We start from the raw sequence: 12,531 nt of genomic DNA, 5'->3' as shown, positions 1-12,531 counted from the left end.
CGGGGGGGTTGGGAGCCGCTCCGCTAAGGGTAGCCTGCCACGGGGAGCCTTTGCTCTCACCCTGCTCCCTCACACATCAGCAGGGCAGGACCTTTAAAGGAGATTTTTTTCCTCCAGTCCCAGACACAGTCCTGACCTCTGAAGTGGTCTGCTGGAACAGGGGGGCAGAGGGGCCTGGGGATCTGACAGGTCTCGCCTCTACTGGCTAGAAACCATTTACAAAGTAGGCAGCAAGAGTATGATTAGATCTTGCAGCATAGACAGACTGAAGCCTTCGTAAGTCCTGTTCCCATAGCATGCCGGAGCTTTGTAAAACCCAAGCCTTGCCATGTGGATTATGATTAACAGATGGTTTTCTCCAAGCTACACTACAATTACTCTAGGCCGGTAGCTCTAAGAACGTGCCTGAGGTCTCAGCTCCAGATGCTGGCCCTCTCCCAGCCCCACACTGAGGGGACATGGGGGTTTGCACCAGTCCCTGTCCCCTTGCTTTACGCAGGCAGAAAGTCCTGCCGGTGACCTGCTGAGGACACCCTGCTCTGGGTGGTGGTGGCCGTGGCTCAGTCTCACAGCCCTAACCCTAGGAACAAGTATTAAGGCCCTTACTAGAGCTAATTGGAAGAGCTGGGATGATTGCAGGTGGTTCTTTATTTTGGCTGTGTCTCTATGCTATTGTTTTGAGCTGTCATTCAAAGAAACATTGCTATCAAAGATCCAGATATTCAGCAGCTTGTGCCGTGAGCACAGGCAGCAACTCCCTGTTTGGCACAGAAGGGCCTTTTAGGTAAAGTCCCCTACAAAGCCAAGGTCTCTAAGGGAGTAATATTTTTGACTTGTTCCCCCCTAGAGTCATGAACTCGGGAATGGGTTTGAACTCATCAGAATCGCCTGTCACCATTTTCTAGCAAAGCAACAATATAAGGAATGAGGATTTGCTACATCTTCTCTTTCCAAAGTGCAGTCCCCTAAAAAGCAGACGAAAAGCCCTTTCTACCAAACAAATAAATTCCTTGTACGGATTTACTCCTATTTCTCCCTCTTATCCACGCACACACACGCACACACACTTCCACTGTGTTTTCTTCAAGTGCTTCAGGGGCACTTCAGAAAATCTCTCCTTTACATCAGCAAGATTGTATACTAAATTTCAGTCAGTGACCCCAGTCTATTTTCCCTCGAGAGATTTTATGATAGCTGGAGAGCCTCTGGAGCTTTTGAATCTTTAATTTCAGGGTCCTTCTGAGAGCAAGGAGCACTGAGAGATTTGCATCACAGTGAGGTCACATGGGTATCACTGATGTGGAGCTGGAAGGCCACAAGATTAAGGAGATGTGACTAAATGCATAAATTGGTCTGGAAAACCTTTAGTACTGGGCGTAAGAAATGAGACTACAGGCTCACAGTTTGACTCTAAGACGCGTGACTGAATTTGCAACAGCAGCTGTTAACGCAGCACATCAGCTAGATGGAAATACAGCGAGGAGAAAGCAGTTTCCATCATTGAAAAATGGACTTAAGCAGTCATTTCCCCTTTCAGGTTATACCTAGATAACACTTCCTAAGCATCCCATTTTAATAGGATCTTGTGTAAACGTTAGCCATCCCGAAACATCTGTGCTCCCTCATCAGGGGAGCCTATGCACCCAGCAGCTAGCCTGCAGGCTTTGAAGGATTCCTCTTCCAGCCAGACTGACAGGCAGGGGGCAAGCCCTGGCCACGGCAAGGAACGGCCCTTCCTACAGCCACGCGAAGTGCAGGGAGAGGAACGGAGTGGAGATGAGTCAAGCACCAGGAGAGAGGATCCTACGGACCACGTGGAGTCGTGTGACTGTACCACCAGAAGCAACATGCATACGGAGCATGGTTATGTAGGATACGGTAACTTTACTCCGGGATACACAGCTTTACAAGCTTTTCTTGTTTTGGCACCCTCTCTTGAGCATTCCTTTCACTGCATTTTTATAGTTTCTAGGAAAGTTTGGAGAAACAAAAAGTTCTTTTTCAAACTAATAAGCTTGACTGTGCCCTTGACTTAGCTCTTGCTTTCCCTCTATCCCATCCCTTTTTCTAAGTAGAAACAACAGTGTAATTTGAAAAATTTCTCTTGGAGACCCCAATCCTTGAGTCTGATGAGAAGGCAGCAGGGAGACTGGTGATTTACAGCAAAACCGAATGTGCTGACTGCTTGCTATTTTCCTTTGCCCTGCATCCGACTGAAATCAGAAACCTGTTTGCCCACTTACTTCATCAAGAAGCTCGTATCACCACCTCTGAGTGCTCCAGCACAAGCCTCAGAGGAAGAAATGCTGCAACAGAAGAAATGATGTTTGTTTGTTTGAGATGCAGTTGTTTGCACTCCAGTCTGCAGAGCTGCTCAGTCTATTCAACTTCCTCTCCCTCCCTTGAAAGGCAGGCTTGGGGGCACCTCCAAAACTCATGCAAAGTCCATCAGTAAACCAATCGTATTTTTTTCGAGTAGAAAATATTGGATAATACCTTATAGCATGATATCTGCATACAGGGATGCAGCCTTTTTGTTATTTGTAAGAACTGTAATGGAACCTTTTATGAGCTGCTGCTAGTGCTTGCTCAGGCATTTTGGTCCCCTGAGGACTAGCCCCTCTCCCTTCTGCTCTTGAAAGCATGAAGAATGGCAATATGGGCTGGGCTGAAGCTGTGGCGTGCTCCCATCCACTTCCCTCGACACAGTGAGAAGTCACCAGCACTCATGCCCCAGGTGGTCCAGACAAAGGTGAAGCTGATGCTGTTGTGTGAGCGCCTGCTCCTTGGCCAAGATGTGCAAAGGGCGAGTACAGATGTCAAAGCATAGCCCACAGCACGAGGCGGAGGTCAGCAAGAGGAAGGGCACGGGCTTTGCAAAGTCAAGGAGATATCCCCACGGTCAGGTGTGATTTGCTCCTTGCTCTGCTCCGTTGGCCTTAGTTTTCCATCCTGAACATCTGTTATGTTACAGTCAGACTCCCTTTTGGAGGGAGCTCACAGATCTCTGCAAGATGAAACCCAAGCACAACTGGTAAGGCAGTTCATAGTATGAATGACCACCACAAATCTGAGTCTCTCCAGGCATGGAGAAAATGTTTGAATAGCATCTTGCAAAAACTGTGACTTTCAGATGCTCTCCTGCCCTGCTCCAAATCTTGCAACATCCACCTTTCATTCACCCCACAAAACAGACACTGGGGCCAGCTGCAACACAGCAACCCGCTATTTTGAGCACTTTAGACTGAAAAGCTCTGAAAAACAACAGCTACCTTGGGGCCACCCACATGGGTCTCACATGACCCTGGCAGCTGGCTGCAGTGAGTGCTGTGCCTGCACTGGGAAGCCTGAGTCTGCTCCCCCACACCGGGCTGGATGTACAAATCCTTCCTTGGTGCAAGCCACCAGGTCCACCCAGCTGCAGGCTGTGATTTTCTCACCATGTAAAAAAATCTGATATGTGAGCGGCCTGAGAGCGAGAACAGCCCCTGCGTGACAGAGACACCCTTGGGGTCCCGGCTCTGGTCCTCAGAGGTGCTGGTCAGAAGAGCTGGAGGGAGATGTGTCAGGGCAGCAGGTGAAACACAGGAAACGAGCAATATCCGTGCAAGACCGTTGTGCAATTGGCTGCCCTTCTGCTGAAAGGCGTATTTAATTCACTCAGAGAAAGGATCTCTGCAAGAGGAAATGGTGCTCACAGAAGAGATGCTGTTTTGTCCCTGGAATTATGCAAAGTGAACGAAAATGCATGGCAGGAAGGTCACTCCTTGTGATTTGCCATTTTCTTTGCCTAGAGACTAGAAAAGGTAATTCTATTTCACACAGAGACAAATGGTTTGCAATGTGCTTCATAGCTCAAAAACAGGCAAATAAAATGTACCAGAGACACCGGAAAAGTCTCACTTGGAAATGAAACACAGCACATGCTACAGCTGAAAGTTAAGCCCTGCAGTTAATGAGGTGTGACTGTTTGCTTTTGCTTTAAAGTCACACCATGCTTTAGACATTTGAAAAAAATCCATTTTAGCTCTAAGAGTAAATGAAAAATACAGTATTTTCCCCACACCCTTTCCCATTTGTACTACTTTTAGCAATGGGCTTGTCCTTGTCAATATATCAAATGAGGCAGATGACGGGTTTCAAGGGCGATGGCCAGGGGAGGAAAATGAAGCCAGGTTGTTGCAGCAGTTCAGTGAGGCTGTGGTGGTCCATCGGCTCCACCAGCAGCATGGGCTATCATGCCGCAGTCCACAGCGCGGCCACCTCTAGCGATGCCTTGCCACTCCGTGCAACGGCAATCGAAATGGAGCGGCTGGAGGCACTGGGGACTATAAGCTACCTCGGGAAAGAAAAGTCAAGTGGTCAAACTAATAAGGGAGAGAAGCTCTCCCTCCCATCCTCTGCAACAGGATTAATGAGAGATGGCAGATCACGGGAAGGGATGGAGGAGCACACGTAAGGGGTCATTACTTGCAGGGGAGGCGGAGATCGTGTTTTGCTCTTGACTGAAATACTAGATAGAGAAGCAAGCGACAAAGACTACTGATACAAAGTGCTTTGCCACTGAAGAGCTAGCATTTTCATTGTCATACTGTGGCGAAAGAATCTGGTGACCTTTGCAGCATTAAATACTTTATTTGGGTATTAGGTATTAAGTATAAAATAATTACCTAGATTTTAGGAAAGGATGAAACAATCAGGTGGCTGAGTGATAAGCACAGCATAAAAATCTAGATGAATCACTGCTGTCACACTCAAGTCATTTTATTCCTTTGAAATTGGATTTCCTGGAATACAGTCTCATGAGATACTCATCTCCTCTTCTAGAGAAGTCTGACAGGAGAGGAGATGCTGCAGAGTGGATTAAGCAAGAGATACGGCTCTAATCCCGGTCTTCCTCTCTCACTTGACATCCCTGAGAAGGGCAGCATCTCTGTCCTTGTTTCTCATTTGTAAAATGGAGGTGATAACTGCTCATCTCTCAGGGACATTATGAAGATTAATGTGTTTACAAAAGCATTTACAATGCTAAGTACTTTTGGTTCCAGTCCTCTGAGATCCAAAATGCCAGCACTGAGGTGCTGAAAATCTTAAACTCTGGCTAACTCTAGTGGAAACTCTGGCTGCCCGGCACTTCACAAGAATGGGGAGAAAGATGTCATTGAAAGAGTCATGAAATCCCATCTCGCTTTATTGCATAACATGAGGGCTGCACTGTGCCGCCACTGTATTTGAAAGGGCAGATAACACAACAAAATCATATAATTTCATGCTAAAAAGGTTTTGTATTCGGAAACACGTTGGTGCAATTTTTCTAGGGACTGATTCCTGCACCTTTAGCTACGACAGGATTTTTTTTGCATTGGTATGGAATACAGTATCAGCCCAGCATCTGCTGTACCGCTGTTAAGCTTTGAACTCCATGACACACAACAGACTTAATTAGCCTCAAAAAAAGTTTGTTTCACTACTACAAATATAGACAATTTTAGACACTTTTCTTGCAAAATATATGCTAAATGAAAGCAAAACCCAAATCAAGGTTCAAAATCCACAATGTTAGCATTTGTGAAGGATACCCAGCACTGGCTCATTACCATATGCTCCTTTCCCCAGTCTGTAGGATCAGACAGAGGAGCAGTTAATTGTGTGTGTATCCTGCAAAGTCCCTGTGTTATTACTACCTCTTCTACTCCATGCAGAAGTGAAAGTCAGCAGCTTCTGCAGGCTTCAGACTTTCTTTCACCACTTCTGTTTTTCACAGTGAACCAAATTTAACAAAGTTGAGAAAGGCACAGAAACAGGGAGGTGCATGGGCTGGAGGAACTGGTGAGCCTGGGATAATGGTCTCCCCATAGGCAGGTCTAACCCCTTGGGTAAGGGGAGGGACAAAAGAGGTTGCAGCCGTATGTGCCAAGGCCAAGGAGCAAAGCAGGATGGTATGGTTTACTGAGAAGCAGAAGACTTTTACCTGGGTGAGAGAGACCCACCTGAGACTGGGTGCAAATCTGCAGAAAAAAAGTCTGCTCATGCAAGACAGCTGCATGCTGACATGTCGCAGTAAAAACCAGCTGAAGAATGTGGTCAGGACTGATAAGATTTTGTGACCAATTCGATATCTACTTTTACACCTGGTGGCTGAGACTTCAGATCTGTGTGTATGGGGCATCAGCTGATTTTTTTTTTTTTATGACAGCAAATGAAAAGTAAATATTAAAGCTGTACACTTTGACTCACTGGTAATACCAATAGAATCCATAAAGTCTTATGTTGTCCTCATATATTTGGCAGGTTCTGAAAATGAAGCTTCAGGAGATGGATCATTACTATTATCCACTGTTACAGTAACACCTCCTCCTGCTACGCATTTTTCAACTGCAGATGACCACAAACCAGTACTTGTCACTGCAAGTGCTACTGAAAGCAGTTTTGAAACAAAAAGTACTCCGAGTACTGAATTGGATGCCACGAACGATCAGGAGAGCCTAGAAGCGACAGAACAGTCTATCTTGATATATGTCGTCCCTGCTGTCCTAACGGTCCTGCTGATTTTGCTGATCATATTTTTCATAATACATCGTAAAAGGAAAAAGTCTAAGCAAGGTAAATTTCTCTCCTCACACATCAGAAGGATATTTTTTAGGACATGCTCGACATGAACAAAATGTTATTTGGAGTGCTGGGATGCCGTATTTAGGATGTACTTCTCTGGCTGTAGTTGCATGTTTGACAGATAGGAAAGCAATGCGCCCCCAGCCAGCAGTATCTCCTTGGGCAGGAGCTCACACTGCACAGCCACGGGAGCCGCCGCACCAAGCTCCAGCTCCTGGTGGTGCCGGGATCGCCGTAAGGATGTAACCATGTGCTGCAAGCACTTATTCTTTATGCTTAATTGTGCAGCGTGAATTTAATGCTCCTCTTGCCTAGACTGCCCACAAGGTAAAGCTGCTCAGAGCTTCAATAAAATAAGAACAAGCAAAACCATTTTAAGCAACATTTTTAAAGGATCCTGTGGGGTGGTGGCAGCTCTGCAGCTGTCACAGTAAATGAGGTAGGAGTGCCATGGTCAGGCTGACCAGGGGCTGCAATAGGGAGAGCGGCACTTCAGGAAAGTACCTTGATCTGTTAGCAAAGAAATGGGTGACTTGGAGTGTGAAGCAACAGGAAACAGCCTGAGGTGCCATATTAAAACCCTGCAGTTGGTAAGTCAAGTCCTGAAATGGTCATACTGGTGTCCCTACAGAACAGGAGCATAGCTGTAAACTCCTCAGCCTGCAGACAGTGACATACATTCAATATAGATTTTAAGTCCATTTTTCAGGACATTTTTAGGCTGCACCTGTCTTATCACCAGGTCACCCTTGTAGCAAACTCTGAATTCACAAGCAGGCATCTAGTTCCCCACCTGTTTCTGGACGACCTGAAATGCAGGTACACTCTTTGGAGTGACAGGAAACATGGGGCCTTGCAGAAACACCATCCTGGGATCTCTTGCCCTGTGCCAACTGCTGGAAGTTGGGATTTGGGGCATCCTCAGGGCAGGGAGCAGATGGCTCCATGGCCCTGGGTGGCTCTGCAGCGAGGGAATGTTCTGGAACAAGTGGCAACACTGAATTAAAAATAAGTGATTTAAGAGAATATATAATGTGGATCCTATATGTAGTTCTTCATCCTTTTTTGAGGGCTGGGGCTTTTCAGGCACTTGATTCCTGTAGGAGAATTTATATGAATAATGGCTGTTACACTAATGCTGTTTCCATCTTTACTTTGTCTTGGGGTCATAACTAGCTTTGGTTCCCTTTTGGCATCTGGCTAGTTCAGCTTCATTTACCTAAGATTTAATCTGCTACACAAGTCCTTCCCCCCCTTCTTCTCTCCATGAGTGGCTCCAAGAGTCTCCAGGCAGAGACAGATTGCTTAGATGGAATCTGCAGGAAAACACCCCGATCCTTACAGTAAGCAATAGTTTTTTACAGCAGTGGTTCCTCTTCAGGATGCCACTTTTCTCACGACATCTGTGTTGCTCAGGGAAGTGTGCATCTGCCATGTCCTGCCCACCACGGTGCAAACAGCCGGTTTCCTCCCAGAGTTAATAATGAGCTGCTTTTAGTGCATTCAAGATTAAAAATAATGGGTTCCTCTGAAAATTACAAACAGGATGTTTGGTCTTTCATCTACCAGTTAACTCCTATGCCTTTTGAAAATGCAGCCTGTTTTACATGACCCTGCTCAAGGCTTGCCTGCAGCCTGGGCCCTGCATACACAAAGCGAATTATGAACACCAACTTTTTTCTTTTCCAGATGAGCTGGGAAGCGAAAACGTGAAAAGGTAAAGTTTATGAACATCACTTATTTTTTTGATTCTCTAACAGGACATGATGATTTTGGACTCCTTCACTGCCTGCTTTAATTTAACCATGCACTCACCACTGTTACCTTTTGCCATCAATTGCTCCAGTTAACTATGGCTAGAAGTGGCCAAAGTGGGACTTCACTATTTAGCTGATGGTGTAAGACTAGAGGAGAACAGGAGTTACGGTAGCCAAGGCAAGCACTGCCTCACAGGCACCCACCACCTCGAGCCGCCCCAGTGCCCATCTGGGCACTCCCAGCTCCACCAGCCACAAGATGCCACAAGCTATAGATGTCCCATGGGCAAAGGGGATCAATTCCCAGGCTCATCACAGGCTTTTACTATTCAGAATAAGCTCTGTGTGTTGCTCCCCTGTTTTTCAAGTTAGGCTTCTCTGAGGTGAGGCAGAAAGGCTCGCCCAGGTGCTGTGGAAACAATGCCTTTGCTGCTGGGAAAACAAGCCAAAAGCTGCATGACTCTTATCTAACTCATAATTTTTATCATTACCTTTAATTGACCTCCATCTTGCTAATCAATGCTGGAAGTTAAATTGGCTTCACAGGGGAAAAAAAGGACGTTCTGCTAAAAATATTTTTTCTGCCATGTGACTCCAGGAATGAGCAGCAAAGAGAAGCTAAAAAGAGACATTTAAATAAATGCAGAGTTACTCTACTCGTGACCTTTCCTTTTGAAGTCACTGCCAATGTCAGCCACAGCTAAGGCGAAACTTTAGGCCCTCTGCTTTTATCACTGGAGCAACAGGACTTTTGCCACGTGTTCTAGCAGGGCAGAGACAAACTATTTTGTTTATCAGTTTTCTGTTTACAGTAGGGACAGTTCTCAAATAGCTGCAGTGGTCCTGTGCTCTGACGCACCCCAGACTGCACCCTCTAAGTCATCCCTCTGCGCGTGATGTCCCTGCCAGCCCTGTCTCTGCCCGGGACTGGCTTCTCACTGCCACTCCTTCACATCCATTTGCAGTCATTTTATTCACACCCACTGGGCTTCTCAGATGACTAGGCTAGGATGGCTTTCCAGAGTTCCTACACGCATCTGGAATGATGAAAGACTCTTATAAAATTACTACATTGTAAGCTGAATTAAGCATTTTGTGTAATGCCTTTTTTTCCCCTTCCTCCTCTCAAGTCCTATTTTTGAAGAAGACACGCCCTCTGTGATGGAGATAGAAATGGAAGAGCTTGATAAATGGATGAACAGCATGAACAAAAACGGTACACGGTAACCCCTCTACTCCATCATCCCTCTCTTTCTAGCTGACATAGATCCCATGCGTAGAAAAACAATGTAATGCATTTTGTATGTGTGTCACTGCTTTTCCTACAACATTTTTAGTTGCGTTCCTGACTCCGTGCTACTAAAATAGCAGCACAAATGTCAGGGCTAGAATTCTTCAGAGGAGTATTTTAGTTTGTGTGGGAGCTTATTTTTAACATATGATGGAATATCATAAATGTTTTGAGTTTCCAGTAGACACTTCCATTAAACACACATACAGCTGTGAACAGTATTTATATTTTTAAATACACAGGTTTTAATGCTAAGTACTAGTTTCTCTGAAGCATCTTCTCCTTTCAGTCTTCAGATTTTCTCCAGTTCTGTGCTCTACATTGTACTATTGTAGAAGAAACATTTACTCACAGTTCAGACCACCTTCTACTTAAAATTGCTGCCAGGATCATGTGAATATATCCTTTCCATTTTTGTGTCCTTCCCCTCACTTGCCATCTCTACCACATTCACTGTTCCCCATCTACATGATCTCCAGCAAGTCTAGCAGCCCATGGAGCAATTGGTACCCATGGTAATTACCACCAGCACCTTCAGCTCCTTCTTAGTTACTTCAAAGTATTTGCATTTTTCCCCCAGTTTCCTCCCAGATGAAATCCCCCAGTTAAAGTCTCTAAGGGCCTTGCATCCTCCTTCAAGTCTTTCCTCAAAAATGCAGGTCTTCATAAGGCATGAATTAACCAAGGCCTGATTTTGAACAACTAACAGCTTTTCACTGGTTAGGAAATGCTGAGACCCGATTTTTTTTCATTCCTGGTCCCTTGTCTTACATCCAAATGGCTCATTTGCCTGACCTCCTAGGGATGCTTTGTTTTTCAGGCCATAAAACTCTTTGGAGCATTTCTTTGCATTAACACAGTGCTCCACACGATGGGGTTTTGACCTTCGCAGTCCGTAAGCTCTAGCAGAAAACACGTGCTAAGCGGCAGTAGTGAAATAGAGGCATTAAGTATAGTAGATGAGGAAATAGCATTGTAAAATATTTGTTAAAACTCTGTGGACATAAAGGAGCAAATGGTGTACATACAAGTTGGTTGGTGGTTTTTTTTTGTTAGTGTTCCCTAAATCCCAGCCAGGCTATAAAGCATAGGTGCAACTACAAGCAGTGGAAGATTAACAAACTGTCCTCCCCATGGTAGTTCATAGGAAACAGTCCTCAAAAGTAGTTCATTTGTATAGGTGCACATAAACAACTGAAATATATATATATAATAAAGAAATTACAGCAGCACCTATCACAGGTAAGGAGGATTTAAGACACGCTATGTGGACTATGCTGATTTTACAGATAAAAGGGTGCATCTGCAGTTTCACATTCTAGAGAGATTGCACCAGAAAAGTTGATGTAATTTTGAAATTAATGGAGAATAACTGCCAAGAGTAACTATAGCTTTACTTCTTATCCTTTTTCAGCGGACTGTGAATGTTTGCCTACTGTAAGAGAAGAAGAAAAAGAATCGATTGCCAACCCAAGGTACTTCTAATTCATTATACTATTTGAGGAAATATGGTCAATGTCATTCCAAAATAATCTCATTTTTTCAAATATGTAATTATAGAGTGATTCTTTGGTCTATTTAAGTTTTAAAGGTTTTATATATAGGGACTTCGATTTCAACTTAAATGGTTTGACGCACTTATTTCTAAACTGGTCTCTGCCTGCAAATTACACCCCTAAATAATCTTGTGGTTGTAAACCTGTGCAAGGCAGACCACCAGATGCCACAGGCAGAGTTTCACTTGCTGATCGGTCTTTAACCACAGTTTCCCAAGGTGTTAATATGAGCATTCAGCATAGCTTCCTTGGCACTCCTCACCAGCATGGACACCCAGCTCCCATCTGCCACCAAGTCTCCAAGAACCACTGCTAGATGTTCTGGCTGGAGCTGTGACCTGCCAGACAGGGGCTTGAGAAGGCAAGAGAAACCTGAAGGATATTCCCAGGACCACTGTGCAGCACTCCCCCAGAGCTGGCCCTAGCTCATGGTCCAAGCAGAGATCCCAGAGGGATGCCAAACTCCAATCCTGACAGCTTGTAAACTTAAAAACTTTGTGTCTGGTTTCTTCAGGATTTTGGCCAGAAACAGGACCCTCAAACTCCTGTTTTCCCTAATAAAAAACTCTGGATCCAGCTGGAAGCGAGGGGCTGTGCATCATCCTTGCCTGCACACTTGTGTTGCAGCTGCATTTTGGGGAGTGGGCAAGGCAGCTCCTCTGCGCCAGATTACGGTAACAAACAATTAAACCATCCTGGGTGCCAAGAAAATCCCTGGTGCAGTGGAAGCAGCAGATGCAGGCAAGGCCAGGAGCAGGGAGGGGTGGCAGGAGGAGGACCTAGGTCTTCCACTTGCCATGGCACCAGGTAGCTCAACATGCCTCTGACTGAGCTGCACATCCCACTGGAAACCATCATAATATCCCTGTCCCCCTCTTTTCAGAGTTTCAGGAGTGAAATAGGGGTGATGTTAAATCACCACTGCTGCAGTTTGCAACTCAGTCACTTCAAAGCTGCCGTTTCAGGGTAGCTTTTGGATAGGGCAGCTCCACTGCAGCTATTTGTATTTAAAAGGTTGCTGCTTATTTCTCTGTAAGAGAAATCATCATTGTTGTATTGTGGGGTTTTTTTTGTTGTTGTTGTTATTGTTGTGGGGGTTTTTTTTTTTTTTTTTTTTTTTTTAAAGGCTTAGGTGCTAGGTTCCAGATGCAGGCAAGCACAATCATTTTACCCTGAGCAGCTGGAAAAGATGCTGGATTCACTAGCCATCTGGGTCTTCCCTTCCAGCCTCTAAATGATAACTCAGAGGGGGGAAATTGTTAAGGAGAGGCAGCTGCACAGTGGTTCTCTAAAAAACAGTTTTGCTCAGTGTACC

The 12,531-nt window shown here is 45.2% G+C and overlaps 1 protein-coding gene across 1 annotated transcript in view; it reads left to right on the top strand.

Annotated features, from left to right (window-relative positions):
* The window catches only part of TMEM154 (transmembrane protein 154), a gene marked incomplete at its 3' end in the record, with an annotated part of 13,287 nt that extends 1,397 nt beyond the window's left edge, over window positions 1-11,890 (top strand). Inside the window, exons 2-6 of the mRNA XM_010079370.1 lie at window positions 6,292-6,603; window positions 8,302-8,329; window positions 9,500-9,585; window positions 11,075-11,135; window positions 11,731-11,890. Of these exons, the coding sequence (XP_010077672.1) occupies window positions 6,292-6,603; window positions 8,302-8,329; window positions 9,500-9,585; window positions 11,075-11,135; window positions 11,731-11,890 (647 nt within the window). The remainder of the gene's footprint in view (window positions 1-6,291; window positions 6,604-8,301; window positions 8,330-9,499; window positions 9,586-11,074; window positions 11,136-11,730) is intronic.
* Between the last annotated feature and the right edge of the window lie 641 nt (window positions 11,891-12,531).

The sequence above is a fragment of the Pterocles gutturalis genome, unplaced genomic scaffold (genome assembly GCF_000699245.1).
Source record: "Pterocles gutturalis isolate BGI_N339 unplaced genomic scaffold, ASM69924v1 scaffold964, whole genome shotgun sequence".
Classification (NCBI taxonomy): domain Eukaryota; kingdom Metazoa; phylum Chordata; class Aves; order Pterocliformes; family Pteroclidae; genus Pterocles; species Pterocles gutturalis.
Note: the sequence above shows the minus strand (reverse complement) of the source record. Positions and strands in the feature narration are given on the sequence as shown.